This window comes from Stenella coeruleoalba, assembly GCF_951394435.1.
Source record: "Stenella coeruleoalba genome assembly, chromosome: 6".
NCBI lineage: Eukaryota > Metazoa > Chordata > Mammalia > Artiodactyla > Delphinidae > Stenella > Stenella coeruleoalba.
In genome coordinates, this window is record NC_137151.1 from 90244333 (window position 1) to 90266746 (window position 22414).

Genomic DNA, 22414 nt, shown 5'->3' on the forward strand with positions numbered 1-22414 from the left:
AGGAAGGATGTCAGACATTTCCAGATCCTTTCCAAATGGAGTATCTTGAGCCTGTGACTGCAGATCCTATTTCCTTAGGCATCCTGCACACATCGGGGTCCCCTGAGAACAGTAATAACCCCAGTACTGGACAACGCTGCCTGGCCTTTAGGTTATGCATGCTTACTTGCATACCCATCCACCCACCCGCCCACTACTTGAATCTATCTATCCATCCATCCATCCATCTTTGCCTCCCAAATAAAACAAAGGCTTGTTCAAACAGAGTGTTCCCTGTTTGAAAGGGAGAGGGCAGATGATAACGAGACAATCCAGCACATCTGTTTTAAATAAAGGGAAAGGCATATATACAAAGTAAGTAGGGACACAAGATGTAAAGCAACATGAAGCACTGATGACGAAAGACAGGACCTCTGAGAACTGGAGGGGAAAACACACAGTGTCTGTACTGGTGAGCTAGAAAGCTGCCATTTACAACATGCTCCAATGTCACCCTTCTCCTTCCCTTCTCCCAAATAGAGGAATATGGTATCTTAGTGACGTTATGTTCCCACATGCACAGCAAAGCAGGAAGTAGGGAGGGAATCACAGCTACATGGATCTCTCAACCCTTTTTTGGAAATAACATAAACTAAGAAAATGTGAGAAAGCATATGGGGTGTCAGCTCTAGTGCTACACATCTAGCAGGTATTTAATAAATATTTGGTGAATGGATGAATGTATATGCGGTTGCCTCACAGTCATATTACATAAATAATGTAGTTCTTTGGACTCAGAGTATTTCCCAGGTCACAAAAGTCTTTCAAAGGTCATGGCAAAGACTGTTGGTTTGCCCCAACATCTCTTTCTTTCATAAAAAACAATTATTTTTAGCCGAGTACATGAACATATGATGAGGTTCTAGACAATACATAAGCAATCGTTTCCTCAGTGGAAGTGTCCTTGGGGTAGGGTGGGGGTGGAATTCCCTTCCTCCACCTTCCTGCTATCTGGAATTTGGATGTGATGGCTGGAGCTCAAGTGAACATTTTTGACAGTGAGATGGAAGCCACCTACCAAGGATGGCAGCGCAAAAGGAAACAAAGACTAGCTCCTGCCATCATTGAGTACCGGCAAACCTTGTTTTACTAGGCTTTGCTTTATTGCATTTTTCAGATACTGAGTTTCTTTTTGCTTTTTTTTTTTTTTTTTTTAACAAATTGAAGGTTTGTGGCAACTTTGAGTTGAGCAGGTCTATTGGTGCCATTTTTCCAGCAGCATTTGCCCACCTCATGTCTCTGTGTCACATTTTGGCAATTCTTGCAATATTTTGAAGTTTGCCATTATTATTATATTTGTCATGGTGATCTGTGATCAGTGATCTTTGATGTTACTACTGCAAAAGATTACGACTCGCTGAAGGCTCAGATGATGGTTAAGCGCTTTTTAGCAATAAAGTATTTTTTATTAAGGTATGTACATTGCTTTTTAGATGCAATGCTATTGCACACTTAACAGACTACATTATAATGTAAACATAACTTTTCTAGGCACTGGGAAACCAAAAAATTTATGTGATTTGCTTTATTGTGAGACTTGGTTTATTGCAGTGATCTGAAACCAAACTCGCAGTATCTCTGAGGTATGCCTGTACCACGCTAGTCTTGGACAGTCTCTGTACTTGCACACAGGAAATAAATAAAGTTCTATTTTATTCAAAACCGCTATATTTTAGTGAAATAAGCTTTTCTTTTACTACAAGCTACCATTTTACTATTATCTATTTTCTCTCTAATGCAGCCAAATCTAATCCTAACAGATACACACATAGCATCTCTCCAACCAAAACCTTATAAAAAGTTTGTTATCATACTCATTTTATAGACAGGGAACTGAGCCCAGAGTAGATTAATTGACTCAAAAACACACAGAACCCAAGGCTTCTGCCTCTGAGCTAAACTTAGTACCCTTTTCCCTACACCACAGTTGCATTTTGGTGTGACTGATAGGGATTATGTACCCACAAATAAAGTATACCAAGCAGGGACATATAAGGGTTGGTTGTGAAGGTGTTACATCAAAAATTCTGATCAGGTGCGTGTTGGAGTAGGAAAGCCAGGAAGGAGCTTAGGAAGGGGCTGAAGGAGAAGGAGAATGTGGCCTGTGTTACACTCAGGGTGACTTCGGAAAGTACATAGCAAGAAACCCATAGCTGCCCTAGACTGACTGCCAGGAACATCTCTTTAAGCAGCAAGTTGGCAACTGACTTGACTACAACCAGCTATGCAACCTCCTGGGGAAAAAATCCCACCCAGCCCCCCAGGCTTCTACCCTAATTAAATAAAACATACATTTAAGCTCTTGGCATTTCTTTTCTTTTCAAGTCAGTTGCAATGATAATACATCTATAAAACTACAAATGGAAAGTCCTCTGGCTGTCATAATTATATAGTTATTTAACATTTGAAACCAAAAGCAATATCTCCTTGGTAAAAATCACAGCTGACACAACTAATTGATCTAAAATATATGTTATATCCCTTTAATTTGCGTATATCTCCTAAGAATGATCTGGGCATATGGTTATCTCTGCCCAATTCATCTTAAATATGAGTTAGCTCTTTTCAACAAAGCTTTAAATGTTTTTTTCTGATTATAAGTATACTCTAATTATAAAAGAAATTAGAAAATAAAGAAGCCCCAAAAGCACCTGGAAACTTTCACTTGATTTTTTACCCTAATCGAAACTAGCAATCAAAAATTATTTTTCCGTAATTTATGATATGACATGTGGTTCATAAACCTAAGTAAAAAGACATGAAATTATATGATATTGCCCTCTAGAATCTCATTCATACACACTTCGGTCTTAAATGCCGATGAATGGGGTCCTCCCTGAAATTCCTCCAAAGAAGGAAGCATGATGGTAGAAGAAAAGGATTCTACAGATGCCAACATCTCCCACCACCAGGAGAAAGGCCCCTGTAACGTAATAAAAGGTGGGAGCACCTCTCTGCTTATCACTATGGGTAGTAAGTACCACACCATTGAAGTATGCTCTATACTTATTCAAACAAATAAAACAAGTGCATTTTAGCAGTCATATACTAAATATGAACAACTTTGGAACCAGGTTTGTTGGCTTTCCTGTGCATGTGGCTTCTTGATATAAATGTATTAGTCTTTATCATTTATCAACACAATACTTGGTCAGTGTAAAAAATCTTAATAACACATAAACGAATAAAGAAAAAAGTGGAAATCCTACTAGCCAGATTCAACCATAATTAACCTTTTGGACCTCTTCTTAAACTTATATGCACACATGACATATGCTGTTTAGCAACTGGCTGTTTCACTCAAAAATATATCTTGAGGGACTTCCCTGGTGGTGCAGTGGTTAAGAATCCGCCTGCCAACGCAGGGGACACGGGTTCGATCCCTGGTCCGGGAAGATCCCACATGCCGCGGAGCAACTAAGCCCGTGCGCCACAACTACTGAGCCTGTGCTCTAGAGCCCGCAAGCCACAACTACTGAGCCTGCGTGCCACAACTACTTAAGCCTGCGCACCTAGAGCCCGTGCTCCACGAGAGAAGCCACCGCAATGAGAAGCCTGTGCACCTCAACGAAGAGTAGCCCCTGCTCGCTGCAATTAGAGAAAAGCCCGTGTACAGCAACGAAGACCCAATACAGCCAAAAAAAATAGACGTTGAAGATCTTACCCATCAATAAATATATGTAATAGGTAAAAATTGATACAAATCACCCTTTTAAAAGATGGTATGATATTACCACATATGGATATACTGTAACATACTTCAGAAATAAACACTGGTAATTTCTAATCTCCTGTTATTATAAACCACAGAGCAACAAGCATTTTTTGTATATATATAGTTGTCCAGTGATTTCCCTTAGGGTAAATTCCCCAGCATGGTACTGCTCTGTCAAAGGATATACTCTGTTGAATGTTGATACAGATGTCAAACTGCCCTCCAAAGGCTAGTACAAATCACACTTTCCCCAAAAAGGCATCAAAGTGTCCCTTTGTCTACACCCTCCTTGAGATCTTATTTTCATCTTTGCTGATTTGACAAGTAAATAATGGCACCGTAGGGCTGTCATATGAATTCTTAGATCTCAGGTGAGATTGAGACTGGACACCCTTTCATATACGTGTTGGCTATCTACAGTTTCTTTGGTGAGTGGCCTCTGCATATTCTTTGCCCGTTTCTCTATTTGGGTGTTTATCTTTTCCTAAATAATTTGCTAGAGTTCTTTATATATATTAGGAACATTAACACTTTTCACATATATTGTACATACCTTTAGTTTATCTTTTAACCTTGTTTGTGGAGATTTAATATATAGAAGTTTACAGGTTTTATATATTCAAAGATATCTTTTCCATTATGATGTCTATCTTTGCTATTATGCTTAGAAAGTCCTCCCTCACACCAAGATTAAAAAAGTATTTCCCCCCTTGTATTCCATTACTTTCATCTTTTTATTTTCTACCTCTAGAATTTATCTTGGTATAAGAAATCAGGGAAGGATTCAGCTTTTTACCAGCCAGTTGTCTCAACACCATTTATTAAATAATCCAGTTCATTCTAGTAGTTTCAAATGCTTCCTTTATTTTATACCAAATGACCATATACACTTGAGTCTAATTCTGGACTCACTATATCTGTTTCACTGTTTCTATTCCTATGCCAGTTAACACATTGTTTTAATTTTTATACTTTTGTAACTTGTTTTACTATATTTGGTGAAATTCTCTCCTCACTGATTTTCTTTTTCAAGAGTTTCCTCATATATTTATTCCTCTGGATAAAGTTTAAAATGATCTTGTCAAGTTTCCCCAATCCAAGTCTTACCACCCAAATCAAATGCACTGAATTTATACATTAATTCCTAACAAGTGAGTCTTCTTTCCATCTGAGAATGATGTAGCTCATTTATTCACATTTTCGTCCTTCCCCCAAACTTAACAGCTAACGTGGAAAACCATAACCCTTTATCCTAGAGATGTTCACATTTTCAAGCTATTTACAAAGTACATCTTTTAATTCAAGACTTTTTTGTGCTGTAAAAATGTCTAGCAACTGTAAAATAATACTAATGCCATTATACTTGGAATTTTCCCATAGCTCCAAAATATCCATCTCTACTATCTGGAGGGTGCATGTCGAATACCCTTATAAGATTTCTCTTTCACAGAGGATGGTTTTCTGGCCTCCAAGGCCAGTGCTGGAGAAATGGGGCCTCAGCTGCTAAGCTTCCCGGAGGACAATTAGGAATGATGCTAACCAGACCTACCTTCACACATCGTAAATGCCCTGAAGCCACATCGCTGCAGCTTGCTCAGAGCCGTCTGGAGTTCATGAATCATCCTCTACAGGACATAGGTCATGGCTTCCAAACCACAGCCCCACATCCTGGGCAGTGGTCCAACAAGGAGCAGGGTGACGGTATTGCCTGGCATACGCTGAGAGATGGGCACCCACCCTCAGGACAAAAAGCACCCCTCCCAGAGCCGTGAAGGGGCTGCCAGCCTACCCATGGGCCAGGGAGCCAGAAGTGCTGTCCATGCTTGCAGAACACGGGTCACTGCTCTCCCCAGAACCCCGGACCCTCTGCCTCAGGACCATGCTTTAGATTTCCAGATGCAGGTGGCCAGAGAAACCTTAACTGCTAAATATTTGCTGATCTCATCCACAGTTAGCAAAACGGTGGCCAGCAAGCTGGATTTGGCCCACAGATGTGTTTTCTTTGGCCTGAATGATGTTGGATCATTTTTTTGGAACCAACATTTAACCGTTTAGAGAGTTCCTGTATTTTCTCTTAAAAACTTAAGTCTGGGCCACGCCGCGCCTGCATTCTTGTGCAGGAACATTCAGTGAGAGTTGAGAGGGTCATCACCCCCAGTGACAGTGTGCTTCTATATTTATGGGACTTTGCTTTGGGGGTTGTCCCCCTACCCTTGCTTGCAGCCTCCTTACTCCAAGCAGTTTCTGATTTAGGTCTAATTTAGAGGGTGTACAGGTCTCTAAGCTAACAAAACACCTCAAGTCTTTATTACCGTATCAAATTCCTCATTAAAAAAGAAAAAATCAAGTAAGATATACGTAGGTGAGGGAAAATACACAAAAATCTAGACGTGTAAAAGCCCGTGCTCTACAGTTTGTATTTCTCATGTTCTCATGACATGATAGAATGAAGCTGAGAAAAGTTTAGAGAGGACATCGAATTTATCACTCAAAGTTCTTTAGGTAGAGTCAGATTGCAGCCTTCTGGATGGATTCAAAAGATATACTCTATTTTTAAAAGAAATAATGCAAATTTCCAGTTATAAAATAAATAAGTCATGCGGATGTAATGTACAGCATGGTAACCATAGTTAATAATACTGTATTGCACATCTGAAAGTTGCTAAGAAAGTAGTTCTTAAACGTTCTAATCATAAAAAAATTTTTTTGTAACTATGTATGATGTATTTTTTGTAGGTATAGTAACACACACGAGAACAAATTATAAATTTACTATTGATAATTTGTCTTATTTATTGAAAAAAATCCCCTCATCATACAATGTTGATACAGTTTCTTTTTTCTCACTTGGATCTTGAGACTAGCAGGCCACCATCCCCTGAATTAATGCCCAGAGTCAAGAACCACAGCTTTAATGCTTTTCTCCCCTTTTTTCACTTTAAGTACTTTGCTAACATAAGCTTAGCTTTCATCTCAAGATTTATTCTAGTAGATGCACACATCATCCCTTCCTACCCTGGAACTGAAGAGAGTAAGCAAAATGCACCACTATACTTGGGCCAGATCCTATTATGGCAAATAATAAACATTAACTGCTCGGCAAAAGCTTTTTTTCTTTTTTGTATAAAATAGATGCATTAAATTAATCAACACAGGGACAACCCAATTGTGAAAAGGCATTCCTGAAACTACTGGGACAAAATAAAATTGAATATGCACTGGATATTAGGTGATACTGAGGAATTATTGCGAATTGTATTTAGTATGACAATGATTTTGTGTGTGTGTATATGTGTGTGTGTGTTCATTATCTGTTAGTGATACTTTAAAAAAGAAATAAACTCCATGGGTTTGCTATCACGTGGGACTTACAAATCTTAGAATTGTAGTTTTTCACAGTTTTAAGAGACTATAAACATCACCTAGTCCAGGCATGGGAAGAAGACTTCAATTTATAGGCCAATTCCAATTTAATAGAGCTATCCTGAGAAGGAATTTAAGCCTTTAAGACTAAGAGGGGAAAAAAAGGTCATGAGCCATTAGCAATGCCAGCCAAGGGCACAAGACAGGAGAGTGGGGCAATCTGTGTTACTACTACTAGCTACCTTTAGAATCTCTGGTCTAGTGGTCTTTCAGGGAACTTAATACTTGTCTAGTCACTCATTACTTCTTCAGACAGCTCTATGAAGTTATTTCTTATATTTTGACCCGAAATCTTATTTTCTGCAGCTTACAGCCACGAGACATATAAGAAGAGCTCCACTTTAACTTGACAGTGCTTGAACTATTTCAGACAGTTCTCCTGTCCTTCCCAAGTCTAAAACATCACCAGTTTCTTCAGCCATTCCTCACTGGGCATGGTTCCTTCCCTGTCTTCACCACTCGCTATTGACAGGCACCGATTTGTCTCTGTCCTTGTTTCAGTGCGGTGCCTGGTAAAATGGTCTGTTGATGTCATGTTGTCGGGACATGATCCCCAAAATGCCTTTATTGAGTTCAAATTTTGGCTTTCAGACTCTCTGCATTCATTTAGACTTCACATGCTCCACCTCAATTTAATTAGTCTGATAACGGCTTCTAAATCTTTCTATTATCAGCTACAGCTGGGTCAACTTCAATGGCTTTCTCAGAACATATAACTGTCTTCCCACCTTTCCAGCCCCTGGCATGCCACCGGCCAGAGAAACCACAAAAAAAGACTCAGAGTACCCTTCCCGATCCTTCAGTGGCTCCTCAAATCCATCTACAGATTTTCAATCTTATGAAGAGAACTTTCAGTCTTACAACTGAGAACTGAGAGCCACTAACTAAGCCAGAACTATCTGGCAACTTGTGCTCATTGGCAGAAATGAAAAATAGGCAACCACAAACTGGCTCGACATAAGTAATAAAGCAGGCCTAGTCATTCACTCGACAAGTGTTGCAAGGACTGGACTGAGCCACTGAGCAAATCAGAATGAATGACACAGCAATCATGTCGTCAAACACATAGTTTCTCAAAAGTAAAACACAGACATAAATAACTCAAGTCAAGTGATCAGTGAGGTGCAAAGAGCTATGGGAGTTGGCAGGTGGCACAGAAGGCGGCAGAAAGGAAGCTGAGAATCAGGCCAACTTACCAGAGGAAGTAGTAGGCCTGGAAGGACAGGTGGGATTGGAACAGTGGAGAAGAGAGAAAAGAATAAAATACCAGTGGGTTGAGTAATTTGGTTTGGTTGACACATAGGGTCCATGAATATGACTACTGGGAAGTAAAGTTTGGAAACACACAGAGAGGCAAAGCTGGATGAGACTCTTCCTCTATCAGGATCAGCTAATCAAAGGGTATTTATACCAAAGAACAGGCAACCCATCCAAAGATACAGAAAGGTGGGGAAGGAAAAAGAAGGCAAAAAAGTCAGAACCTAAGGCAGAAAGGAAAAATTAAGTGACTAAATAGGGGTAAAGAGAGAAAAGCAAAAGGTGAGAAGGGAAGACAAATACTGTCTTCCCACTAACAAGAGGCGATTTATTTCCCTTCCTTGACACTGAAATGTACTGCAGCAGCCTCTCTTGTATCCTAAAATGAACCTCTAGGCTTAGATTTCTAATCCTTATTTATCTTCCATCTCCCTACGCCCCTTATTAACAACGACTTCCCCTAAACTGCCTAATCCACCTCTCACAAACAGTCCCTGTGACTGATGCCTACGGAGTGCTGGCAAAGGAAGATCGTGACATGAAGAGGACAGCTCAGTGTCTCCAACATACCTGATAACAGAGTAGGGGAGCAAATGATCCTTATGCTCACCTGAGAGAAGGGAACGGGAGACATGAAGAGGCAGTCTTGAGTGGTGAGAGTGGAGGAAAGGGGCTGTGGACCCAGAAAAGCCACGTGATCAAAATAAGGAACTCAGGCTCCCCTTGTGTGTGTTCATTCACTCATTCAACCACTCATTCATTCATATATTCCTCTTCCTCCCTTTATCCCACCGTTTTCTGCTGCCACACATCCAACAGGCTACAAATAAAAATCAACTTCCTCAGTAGTCTCATTAATCGCTCATGATTAGGCCCCTACACAGTGCCCTGGATTTTCCCTCAGAAATACACCAAGGTATGATTTCTCATTTGTTGCTTCTCTGTCACGATGTAAGCTCACGAGGGAAAGAGCTATCTTCTCACTGCTGTATCCCTAGCACCTAACACAGGGTCCGAACTCAGTAAATAACTGTCGAATGAACAAGACACTGTACAGACAAGTAAGAGGTATTCCCTAGAATTCTCTAAGACCAAAAATTGGTGTGGCCAAAATTGCTAATTGTTCACCCAAGTCCCCGTTCTCTGACTCTTTGGGGCCACAGCTACACTAATTTCCCAACCTCCCTCATAGGTAAGTTTGGCACGTGACTGAGTTCTGGGCAGTGGGACGTGGGTGGAAGTGATTAAGTCACTGCCAAGCGGACCCATGAAAATCCTCCCATGCTTTGCCTCCACACTCTTTGTTCCCTTCTGGTTGGACTAGAGACAAACCCCTTGAGTGACCTTAGAAGCTACATGTTGATACCTGGGACTCTATGTGGAAGAGAGCCACCTCTCTCATCTGTTCATAAGAAAATCGACCTTCTCCTATGTTTGAGCCATCAGACACTTTAGGAATCTATGTGTTCAGGAGTAAACCTCTCTAATTCAGTCACACAGTTAGGTGACAACTCAAGTTAGGCTCCCCTAATCTTTACCAGCCAGCGGACATTTGTCACTTTCCTAAGGAGAAATAAAGGCCATTCAGAGGACAGTCCAATCTTTCTTGGGACGTATGACTGAACGAAAGTCCTGTTTACTCATGATCCTCAGGAAAAGCCACAAAACAGGCTGGGCAAATTCTGGTGATGTCAGAACCATAGATGATCAGCCTCCTTGCCTCGCCTCCTCTCAGAAGTACAGGGCCCCGCAGGCCCTGCACAAGCGCCCAACTGCCTTCTCTAGTAGTCTGGCCCTGGCCTCATCTGTGCTTACCTTGCAAAAATGTCACAGCACATTGCTCCGTTCTTTTCAGTGCCAGCTGGCGAGAAGTGGCCCAAAGCTTTTTCAAAAAGCCACAGCAACCTACACTGCCACAGAACAATGGCTGCACCAATGACTCGCCTTCTGAATAAAGCAATCAGCCAACCGGAGAGTGATGCAACCTCAGACAGAATTCATTTCCCGGTGGCAAAGCTCTTCTTACCCCGATGCATCTGACTCTGTTGTTCCTACCGAACACTAGAGACTTCAAAGAAAACTCCTCTCCCCGATGGACTGGAGCATTTAAGTAATTGAGTTACATTAAGAAAATTAGTAGCATGTACTGTACATAATTGCCTGTTTAATCTAGGTCTAGAAAACTATTAACAGGGTGAATGATTGACTAACTCTTTTCACCTTTCTTCATTGCAGGTTTCTTTATTTCAAGAACTTCCAGATCCAGTGGTTCTTAATCTTTGGGGGGGCGGTCATAGACCCGTTTAAGAATTTGATGAAATGCCTTGACCCTTTCACAGAAAAAAATACGTCCACAAGTGCACACACATATTACACACGATTTCAGGGTGCACACAGAATGCCAAGTCTATCCACTGATTCCAGGTTCGTGGACCCTCCAGAGCAGAGGGCAGCAAAATTTCCCTCTAAAGGGCCAAAAAGTGAATATTTTTGGCTTTTCAGGCCACATACTGTCTCTGTCACAGCGACTCAACTCTGCTGCTGCAGTATGAAGGCTGCGCTGCCCGTACTCCAACCAAACTTTACTTGTAGATATCAGAATTTGAATTTCATAGAGTTTCCCTGTGTCACAAAGTGTTCTTTTTTCATTCTTTTTTCAGCTATTTAAAAAATCAAAACCATTCTTAGCTGGTAGTCTGCACGAAAACAGGTGACACAGCATAGTTTGTCAATCCCTGCTGTAGGGCAAGGGTTCTAGATGTACACATTTTCTGTCTCTATTTTCACTAACTTCTAATGGAAACTCCACGTTTCTTCACATTATGAATGCGGGCAGCAAACCTCAGTAGTGTCAGCAGAAATCACATTCATACCACATTAGAGTGGTAGCAGGTAGCACAAAATATTCATCAGGCTCACCACTATTTTTAAATGATGGTCACTATTAGATCTCCCACTGTATCTTGCCATTTAAATGTGCTGATAAACACATATATTATTATAGGAAAAATCTGATTTGATAACTGAATTTCAATATAATTGATTTCCATTCGAACCCTATATATTTTATGTAGTGCATTTAAAAACAGAATTCTGAGAAGCAGGACAGGGCTTTCACCAGACGCCAGGGAGGTCCATGGCACAGAAAGGGTTAAGAGGGTCTGAGCCAGAAAAGCCAGAGCATCTCCTACCAGAGCATTCACATCTTCCGTCTTGTAGATGAGCATCCGTATCTCCTCTGGATCACCACTGAAGATTGCTTGGACCAATGGTGGCTGTAAACACAGGAGAATTTGACTTAGAACTATAATTAAATAATTGGATTGCATTCAGATGCAGATGGCTAGAAGATATATGTTCCCCCCAAAGTTTATTCAACAATTATCAATTGGCAGACAAAGATGAATACGGCTCAGGCTTACCCTCACTCGAAGTCTAGTAGGGGGTGTATTTGCATAAAGAACTAACTATAATATGATTTGAAAGCCATGACAGACAGTCACATCTAACCTGGGGCTATGAATATAACATGAAAATCACCCCTAGTTGAAGATGTCCTTGAAAGGCCCTTAAATTACCTATCAAGGAAACTACCAAATCTATGCTTTTGTGCATAGAGTCCCCTGTCCTTCCCCCCATCTCTCAGTAGACAATGTTGCCTGGTCCCTTGAAACAATTCTGTTCCTAGAGGATGTTAATGGCCACGTTTCTGGCCTCCTGAATGATTCTTTGTCAATGTTTGGACAACCCTTTAAATCATTCCTGAATGCTTCCCATAGCTTTAGCCAACAAGCACTGAGTGTTTTAGACGTGATTACTTCCCATCTATTTAAAGTAAGTGGCTTCAACGCTAACATTTCTGTTTGTCATCTGTAGTAGAATAAAAAATAAATAAAATAAAGTGGTACAATGGCGGGGTGGGGAGCAAGAAGGGAGGCATTACTGAGCAGGTATCATTGAACTCACCTATATTAAACAAGACCCAACATATGGTAGAAGGATTTGTAAAGCTTGATGGAAACCCAGCTGAAAGACAAACTGTCTCTGCTTGGGTGGTAGGGTGAGAAGAGTATCCAGAGAAGCTTCCTGGAAGGTACCTTAATGAATGGGTTTGAGTGTGCAGACAGGGAAGGAGGGACATGTAGGCAGAGGGATCGTGGTGTGCAAAGGTGTAGGTATGCAAATCCATGTTACAAATGCTGCCATCAACCTGGTGACCAGGGTGTGGGGGGAAAAGAGGAAAAGGCGTGGGCTCAGAGGTCGGTGTTGGGCTTGCCCACATGGTGAAGGATCCTGTTCAGAGCCGGTTCTGCCACTTGCCAGCTACATGTGGAGCACACTTCCCATGTGTAATCTGGGGCCAAACATGATCTTTGTGGCCCAGCCCCTCAAACGGTTGGTATTAGGAACAAATGAGATAATATATGAGAAAACCCTCTGTAACTCTACAACCCTACACAAATAACAGATGTTTTCACTAAGAAATGTTTATAATGCCAATACGGGCTATTTGACTATTTTTTTTCAAACTTTAAAAACCTTGGCAATAACACACACACACACACACACACACACACACACACACACACACAACTTCTGGAAATATTTTAGTCCTAGTAGGCAACAGGATGACGGCAGTTTCTCAAACTTGTCCGACGCTAAGAATCCCCTGAGATGCTTGTTAAAACTGTATTCCCAGATCCCTTCCCTGGAGATTCTGGGGTGGGATCCGAGAACCCAGATTTTTAAAAAACACCCACTTAGTTCTTGGGAACTGCAGAGCACTGGCCTAAGGTGACATGATTAGCATTACCTGCCTCAACCTCTCCCCGTGCAATCTATGTGAGGCTCCAAGTCCTGATTTTCCCTACAAACTTTCTTTTCTCTTTTTTACCTGCCTGTTGCCTCTCTTACATGTTTTGAAGGTGTTCCTTGTTATTTGCGGTGACCAATATAAGTATTGTCAGTAGGAATATAGTAAGACTCCCTGAGGAAACATTATATAAAAAATGTTAAATTGCAGATAAATATTTCCATATGCCAGGAATTTGTCCAGTTTTCCCTCCGCCATTAAAGTTTCCAGCGAGTGGACATTTGTATCTCTTTTTTGTCCCCAATACGCTCTTAATCCTACCTTCTTGCCAAGGTGTATGATTCAAAGATAGTTTCTCAAATTGCCAACACTTAAGTAGCAGGAAAGAAGTCTTGAAAAGAATGCAAGTTTGACTAGTTTGGTGTCAGCTGGCACTCTGCCCAAGACAAGGACTTCCTTCCCACACTTGCTGACTACCTGCTAACCACGTCTCCAGGCTATCTGCCCCATGGCAAGGACCATATTTCATGTAAAAAAGGCAGTCACACAATGTCAGGATTTCAACAAAAATATTGCATCTTGGATATCTATTTCATAATTCTCTATCTGCTCTGCTTGTGGCCAAATGCCTGTGTATACTTTTCTGCCTTTTTGAACCTTAAGAGAAAGCAAATAACAAACCCCAATAACCATGGGATGACAAGCAGAGGCAGACAAGATTCTAGTGTTGAGTCAACAGTGGTCAATCAACAGTTGAAAAGTTAAGATCCTGAGAAACAAACCCATCCCAGTTTAATGCACCACTAGTCAGTCACTTGAAGGAAACAGAGCTAGGGAAGCAAAGCCTCTCTTCACTCATGAGTCTAAGGAATGCGTGAAGATATTCAGTCCTCACACCTCTCGAGAAAGACAAGGGTTCCAAGCTATGGCTGGAATGTTCCCAAGGAGAGCCACCCTGTAATGCTGCCAGACAAAGATGCCAGCACAGTCCTTCTTCAGGGAGTGGTATGTGGAGCTTCTCAGTCCCGGTCTCTGAGACTGCTGGAAGGGTATCACCAGTGCAGAGGATTCCCAGCAGAGAATGGTATGCACACTTCCCCAACGCCTCCCAGCTTCCCTCTGCTAAAAGCTGCTTTGGGAAGCATTGTCAACGCCCAGAATTCCTAGCATCCATTGGGAAGAAGCTGAGCCATTGCTGTAACTCTTCCAAAGCTGCAGTCACATACATACATGAATATACCCACATGTACATGCCTACATTTGTACATGTATGTACACATCTGTATCTACCTTCATGTGCGTATACACAGAGATACATGCTGATTCACTCGCGAATCCCTCACACTCCCTGTGGAATAGAAAAGTGCCGGTTCCCCAAAGCCCGAAGTCTTGCTAAATGGACATCTCCACCCCAGCTGGGCTGTGTGGCCACTGTGACATCTCTGTCTTCACAACTGTTAATCCAGGCATTATGAGATTCCAAACCAGAACTTCACAGATACATGCTTTGCTTGAATGGAAGCCGTGTGTTTGCATGGTTGTAGTTCTTGAACTAAATTTCTGTAACTCTTGAGCCAGTGGTATTTAAAAAACAAACAAACAAACAAACAGTACGGGTGTTGCTTTTTTTCTCCACACTCCCAAATAAAACATGCCCATAGAACACTTTGGCATTCCCTTTTGTTGGGATTTTAATCAGATCCTGCTCTTTTATTTTTCCCTAGGTAAACACTTGCCCTGAGAATAAATATTTTGAAAAATATTTCTAAATATGGTCGCTATTACATGATTTTAAGAAAGGGGGGATATTCTAAATACAATATTCTTGCTCATAAGTACCAAGTACTTATATTCTGTTGACTATTCATTTGGCGATCACTGTGTCTTTTACACCTTTTACCTTGACCTTGACAAGGCCTTACTTGCAAAAGAACAGAGTCCTAAGCCTTGGCATGTACAAAAATTTTTTAGAGGTTTCACACATTTCAACGCTAGCATATACAAAATAGGAGCGCTTTGTGTGCAAATTTGAATAAACACAAATTTATTACAAGGGTCAAAGTTGTGAGAAACAAATAGGGGCAGGAAAAAGAGATTCTGATGTGGTGAAACCATGGGTTGTCATTCCCTAAAGAAACTTAAATTCTTAAGAAGAGATATACAGTAATTTCAGCTTCAATTACTGGAATTTTTTAAGCATGTTTAGCAGCTGTACACTGGAAATGACTGCCACGTGCTGTGGATACTGGCTCAGTCCCTCATGTAGATCGAGCAGGTAGAAGGATACTTCCTGGGCCTACTTTACCAATGGCACAAGTGGGAGTCACCATTCAGATGGGACCAGTCCTCGTCTTTCAATATCACCAACTCTCAGCACTGTACCATCTCTGCCAGGAGTGTTAACAGCTGCCTTCTAGAGGTGACTGTCTTCCAGGCTGATGACATGTGACCCCTCTAAGACAGAAGTGCAGAGCAGAAGCTGCTTGAACTTGGCAGCCACTATGAACAAAGTAGCCAACCTTGCTGACACTAGGAACTGAAAATTTATCAGCAAAACGCCAATTTTGCTACCCACATCCCCTATCGGCCCACTCGATACAATATTTTTCTATTTTATTCTCAGTGTTTGAGAACAAACTAGGAAAATATCCAATTCCCCAAAATGAGATGCTAAATCAAACATGTACTGATAACAGTGTTCTTAAACTTTGAAGTAGAGTTACAATTCCACTAGGGGGAGCAAGACGGTAATTTGTTACCTGGGAGATAAGAGTAAATGTTCAGGTTGCGGAATAAGGTAGCTGGAGGATCCACTTTGTTCAAGACATAAAAGAATTTAAGCTTCTGAGAAAGCACTTAGTAATAAGTAAACACAAACATTATTATACCCAAAAACAAAAATTTTAAAACCTTTCCTATTGATTCCTGAGGGTCCAGGTTTTTAGGAAGTAAGAATAAAGCCATTTAAAACCCAGGTGTTAAAGAATTATTTTCATCATGTGCAAAACCCAATTCAATTATTTCCTCGGGCTTCCCTGGTGGCGCAGTGGTTGAGAGTCCGCCTGCCGATGCAGGGAACACGGGTTCGTGCCTCGGTCTGGGAAGAAAAAAAAAAAGGAAAAAAAAAAAAACCAAAACTCAATTATTTCCTCAATTTCACTTTTAAAAAGTGCTACTAGTGGCATCAAATATGCCACTGGTTTAGGAATAAAGCCCATCAGGGGTTCTATGAAGAAAGCACAGCTGGTTTGAGGATCCACTCCATCCTGTCCTGCAATGAGGTCGCAGGTCACCCCTCCAAAATCTCCTAATGAAACCAACAATTTGATTTTGGCTAAAACCACTGTATAGTGCCTTTCACTTTCTCTTTGTCAGAGCTGCGTGTTCTTTACTAACACTTTGGCTTTGGAAGATAAACAGAGTGACAAAGGCTGTCACTGAGCATCTGGAAATACAGTCCATGGTAAGAAGCCCAAGAAGATGCTCCTGCATTACATTCCAAATTCTTGGTGTGTTGCCTGTCTTTTTCTAATTAGATTGGGTAATTAAAGACTCCAAGTCTAAAAGAAAACATCTTGCATTCTAATCAGGAGTGGGTGTTGGGAGTCAATCAATAGCCAAGAGGGAAAAATGATATTCCTAAACATCTGTCCACACTTAAGTATTCTGAGTACAGAATGTCATTAGAGCAGGATGGGAGCATGTTATTAGTAGCTAATAGCTGATGCAGCAATAATCTGGCCGTATGAAACTATCAACATATATGAACATGTTGAAATACTTCACTAGGTAACAACTGGTTTTTGTGTAAGGCAGTGCTTACATTTTTACAAAAGGATAATAAAAATTTGTTCAAGTCACTAGATTTAACGGACAGAACTTGTTAGCTCTACTCATGTGGCTCCTGCTGTGTGATCCACTGAAAGGATGCCATTGAGTGCTTCCTGAATACAGATCACTCTACTTGGGGAGAAGTTCACTCCATCATAGAAAGACAATGATGATAATAAAATCAAAATCTGCTTCCCTTAAGAACTGTACAAAATATACTGAGTCTTCATAAACATTTTTTAATGCAAGACTACATGTCTGAAAATGCCTCCTACAAACTATGCTGCAGAGTGTCTATAATATTTCCGATTACTAAAAACAGAAGCATAAAATTCCAAGTATCAGCAATACCCTCCCTATAGGTAGCTATTTATTAACTTTATACTTAAATACTGCGAAAGAAGAACTATATTTAATCAGAAAGTGGAAAAATTAATTTATCTAACCTTTTCCAAAATGAAAATAACACATAGGCACTGACTATGATATAGTTATTCAAGGACCAATTATTCAGTGTTTGGAAAATTCACATCCTTGTCGCACCTTCCTTTCCTGAGGTCCTCCTTGGCTATTTCTCTGCTTTTTAAGAGCACTCGTTAGCACCTTCACGAGAGGAGAGCTGGTCCGAGGGAAAATGAAACCCAGGCGTGTCAACTTTGCTACTAGTTACTCACAAAAGGTTAGGTAAAAGGAAATGACGAAACAACAGTATCGGTTAACTTGAAATCTGGAAGCAATGTTGATTTTACATACCTGAGATCTCTCTTTTTTTCTGCCATAGGAGGGAGATTCCTCCTATGTTTGGTATCAGACTGACTTGGGATTAAATCTCAGCCATAGTTTCCTCATCTACAGAATAGGGCTACTGTAGCCATTTTATAAGATGTGTTTTAAGAAATGACATAATATAGGCAGTGCCTCCTGTACAGGGCCAATGCTCAATAAAAATAGCGATCAGTGTGGATTTTGAGGTAACAAGCTCAAAAACTTTCATAGACAAGTACATTTATGTCCATCCATCCTACAGTAGGAAAAATAAGGGATCCAGGGAGATTTCCTTAAAAATTACAGAGCATATAAATCAAGTGTGGATGACAACCCACTCAACACCACCAGTAAAGCGGAGGGGCCCATCACGCTGGGGAAAAAAGCGTTTACATACAGGAAGGGGAGTAAAAATCACACCGAGCTTGATTTGACCTTTGTTACCCTGGCCAACCTCAAAAATGGTGCACAACCTCTCTGTACTCAGGGGTCTAATCTATAAAACCAAAAGAACAGCAACTCACCTGAACAATACATCATCTCTCTTGACTAATCCGCTGTGCCGCATATTTATGTCCACTGGATGGGACGTGAAATCATAATTTTACTATTTAAGGTTATTGTAAATAAGCACGATTATACTTTTCCTTTATGCTCTCCTGATGGTCATAAAGGAGATTAAACCCGTTTGGAGCTGTGAGGGGGTCGAATGATTTGCCTGTTAGTGGCAAAGTTGAGACCAGGATTTAGTTTTCCAGATTCTCCCACTTCAGTACTTTCTCTCTCTCACATGTCATGTTAATACAATACAATAAATACAATATAATACAATTAATACAGAACATATTATATCTAATTCTTAACCAGTAATTCAGCCTCAATTTCAGTGAACTTTCTATGGAGAAATTTACACCTAACAACTCACTAAGGGAAAATGCTACCATATCTATTCTCTACGTGTGCGTGTAGACACCATATAGTGACGACACACGTATATGTATTTCTAGATACAGTCACTCCTAACAAAATAACGAACAATAAAACAATCTTGCCAAAAGTTAGAAAACAAATAGCTACGATCTTTCAAACTTGGGGCGGGGGGGGCAGTCCGTGTGGATTGAGTTATCAGAAAGGAGACATAGGTATTAAGCTGGATTTTGAATGAGACTGTGGAGAATATCTTTCATGCTGGAGAATAGTAGATGATGAGGTTAGAAAAAAATAAATAAATAAATAACTGGCTTAGGGGAAGCTCCATGCCAGCAGAAGGAGATCTTTGTTTAACATCTCTATTGGAGCATAATTGCTTTACAGGGTTGTGTTAGTGTCTGCTTTATAACAAAGTGAATCAGCTATATGCATACGTATATCCCCATATCCCCTCCCTCTTGCATCTCCCTCCCACCCTCCTTATCCCACCCCTCTAGGTGGGCGCAAAGCACGGAGCTCATCTCCCTGTGTCATGCAGCCAACAGAAGGAGGTTTTGGGTTTTTTTGGGGTTTTTTTTGTTTCTTTTTTATCTTTTTTTAACATCTTTATTGGGGTATAATTGCTTTACAATGGTGTGTTAGTTTCTGCTTTATAACAAAGTGAATCAGTTATACATATACGTATGTTTCCATATCTCTTCCCTCTTGCGTCTCCCTCCCTCCCACCCTCCCTATGCCATCCCTCTAGGTGGTCACAAAGCACTGAGCTGATCTCCCTGTGCTATGCGGCTGCTTCCCACTAGCTATCTATTTTATGTTTGGTAGTGTATATATGTCCACGCCTCTCTCTCGCTTTGTCACAGCTCACCCTTCCCCCTCCCCATATCCTCAAGTCCGTTCTCTAGTAGGTCTGTGTCTTTATTCCTGTCTTACCCCTAGGTTCTTCATGACATTTTTTTTCTTAAATTCCATATATATGTGTTAGCATACGGTATTTGTCTTTCTCTTTCTGACTTACTTCACTCTGTATGACAGACTCTAGGTCTATTGTGGCACATACATGCAATGGAATATTACTCAGCCATAATCAGAAGGAGTTTTAACCTAATCTTCTGAGCAAACAGGAACTGGAGGTCTTGAGCAAGAAAATAGCACAGAGTCTTTGCAAACCCTTATCTGGCCAAAGTGTGGGCTGAGCATTGGAGGAGGAGAGTGGAGTTAGAGAACCCAGTTAGAAGACCATCGCCACAATCCAAGGCATCTCAGGAGAGAACTTTCCAATCTCCATTTATCTCGGGCTCCCCGATTACAACTTACAGGGATATAGTGGAAACGACAGATACTGTTTTTAGTTCTTTGATGTTGCTCTGTTCCTGGATTCAAAATTGGCTCAGCAGCTGCGCCACTTTCCTTTATAGCCCAAATCTCCTGCCCCGAGACACTACTGTTTCCAGGTGAAATTGAGGTTACTTCCTTTAGTGCCTGGAACACTTCCACCTTTCCCCCAACAGAACCCCCAGGGAAATAAGTTCTGTTTCGTCAGACTTGTCACTTGGGCACTGAATTTAAATCATAGCATTTCAAAAATAGGCCACAACCATAAAGAGAAAAGCAAAGCAAAACAGCACAGACATAGTTTGCCAAATGCCATATTTGTATTGGGATCTGCTGCCAACTCCCCACATCTTTTTTCACTCCGTCTAGCTCGAAATGGCTTGAGACCAAATCTCAACTTTAGCTAAGTTAATTAAACAGTGTTCAGGAGTTAACCTTTAAAAAAAGTTAATTTAAGCAAGAGCACACTGGATCCAATAGGTTAGTGTGTGCAGCGTATTTAAATCAATGTAATTTTAGTGAAACAAAAAGAACATACTTCTACAACAGTTTCTTGTTTTGAGAAATTTTTATAGCGGTTTTATTTCCTATCTTAGTGTTTTATTTACATTCTTTGTATAACTGTATCTTAGAGTATACTGAATTAATGTGGTTTCAAATATTTTTTTAATGTGGGGTGAGTTAATAATGTTAATCAATAAAAGCCATTTTAGTGATTTTTGTGGGGAAAAAATTATATATGGCCAGAAGATGTTTTTCAGGGTGATAAGTGTGTTCAGTGCAATTTCTTTGTTCAGATACAGAAAGCGGTTCTCAGTTTTAGGATGCATTGTACAAACACAACTTTTTATTAATATCTGGTATGTACATCCCTTATCATAAGGGCAATGGTAAAATAGTATTCCTAAAGAAAAAACATGACAGAAGGTTAATTACAGTAATATTCTCTTGCGATCTAGAGTAATAATAACTTTTGAGAATTACTGGAAACTGGAAGCTAAATAAAGCAATCCAAGCAGCCTTTAAAAACAAAATCGATGTGTAGAAATAAAAGGCATTCATCAGGAAGGTGGCAATTTCTTGTTCTATTTGAGGGGGATGGAATGACCACACATGAGATATATGAATTAACTCAATCACATAAAGTTCTTCATGATTCGGGCAAACTCCAAATTGGGTTTGTCTAATTCGTTAGAACCTGGATTCTCTCAAAAGCCACCTTTGGCCCAATCAAGTCTTTCCAAAGCCCATGAGATTTTCCCGTTAAACCTCTCCTTCCTTTCTGTAATCCTTTTTCTTTGAATTCCATACGCATTCCTTGGAAAGGGAGATAGCAGTTAAACTCTCACCACTTCTCCACAGGGAGCCAGGTGAGGGATTATGGAGATGTGCAAAACGGACTCACCTTCCTGGCCTTGGCTGCTCAAACCACTCTCAAATCTACGGCAGTGGGCTGACCAGGACCTCCATTAGTCTCTGCCTGAGATGCCTGAAGGGTCCCCTGCTGCCCACAAAGCCAGGAAAGTTACAAGGAATGCAAATCTATAAGGGACCCTGTCAGGGTAGTCTTCTTGGAGGCATCTTTCCAATTTCCCCATCCAGTGTCATGGCAAGGGCACTCTGTGACAGATATCAAAGGGAAATGATAAGACGGCAGGAAGAAAGCAGTCCAAGAGACTGAAAAACATTAGATAACATAAAATGGGAACTTTTGCAAAAAAGGAGAGTCACATGGTGTTTCCTTGCAGGGACACCAACCCAGTTCATATTTCCTTTATTTCTCTGCACAGCACCCTGCCAACAAGAAATGAATGATATGTTTTTTAAAAATTAATCTGGTACATTTCAGATAACAACCACATTCAATTCAAGTCAACAAAGATTGATTAAATGTAGGAAATTTACTAAGGGTAAGAAATTCAGACACTGAGATGTTATAGCCAGTCTCCCCCTTGATGAAGTTATTACCAAGGTGCAAGAAGAAGTAGACAACCTGAGTGTAAGTTAAGTACCATAGGACAAGTACATGAAGAAGAAAGAGAAAGAGGTCACACCTGGCTTCCTGAAAGATGTAGCCTTTAAAACGAATATTGAAACTTAGACAGGATTTAAACAGGTAGAGATGGATGAATGGGAAGGGAGTGCTCCCACCTCAGGAGAACGTGAACAGAAGACTGAACATGCACAGGAACACTTTCATTTGGCCAGAGCCTGAGAGAAGTGAGGTAAGCTGAGAAGTAGACAGGGATCTTATTCTAGAAGGCTTTGAATGTCAGGTTTAGAGATTTGGACTCTCCTCTCTAGAG

The 22414-nt window shown here is 40.7% G+C and overlaps 1 protein-coding gene across 6 annotated transcripts in view; it reads right to left on the minus strand.

Annotated features, from left to right (window-relative positions):
* Window positions 1–22414, minus strand: part of ANKRD44 (ankyrin repeat domain 44) — a 317527-nt gene that overhangs the window by 182729 nt on the left and 112384 nt on the right. For 4 of the 6 annotated variants that reach the window (XM_079925377.1, XM_079925380.1, XM_079925375.1 and 1 more), the window contains exon 1: window positions 11626–12040. In XM_079925377.1, the coding sequence (XP_079781503.1) occupies window positions 11626–11763 (138 nt within the window). In that variant the 5' untranslated portion in view covers window positions 11764–12040. Of the gene's footprint in view, window positions 1–11625; window positions 12041–21513; window positions 21543–22414 lie in introns of those variants that run through there. The other 2 variants (XM_079925378.1, XM_079925376.1) reach the window with 2 other exon arrangements.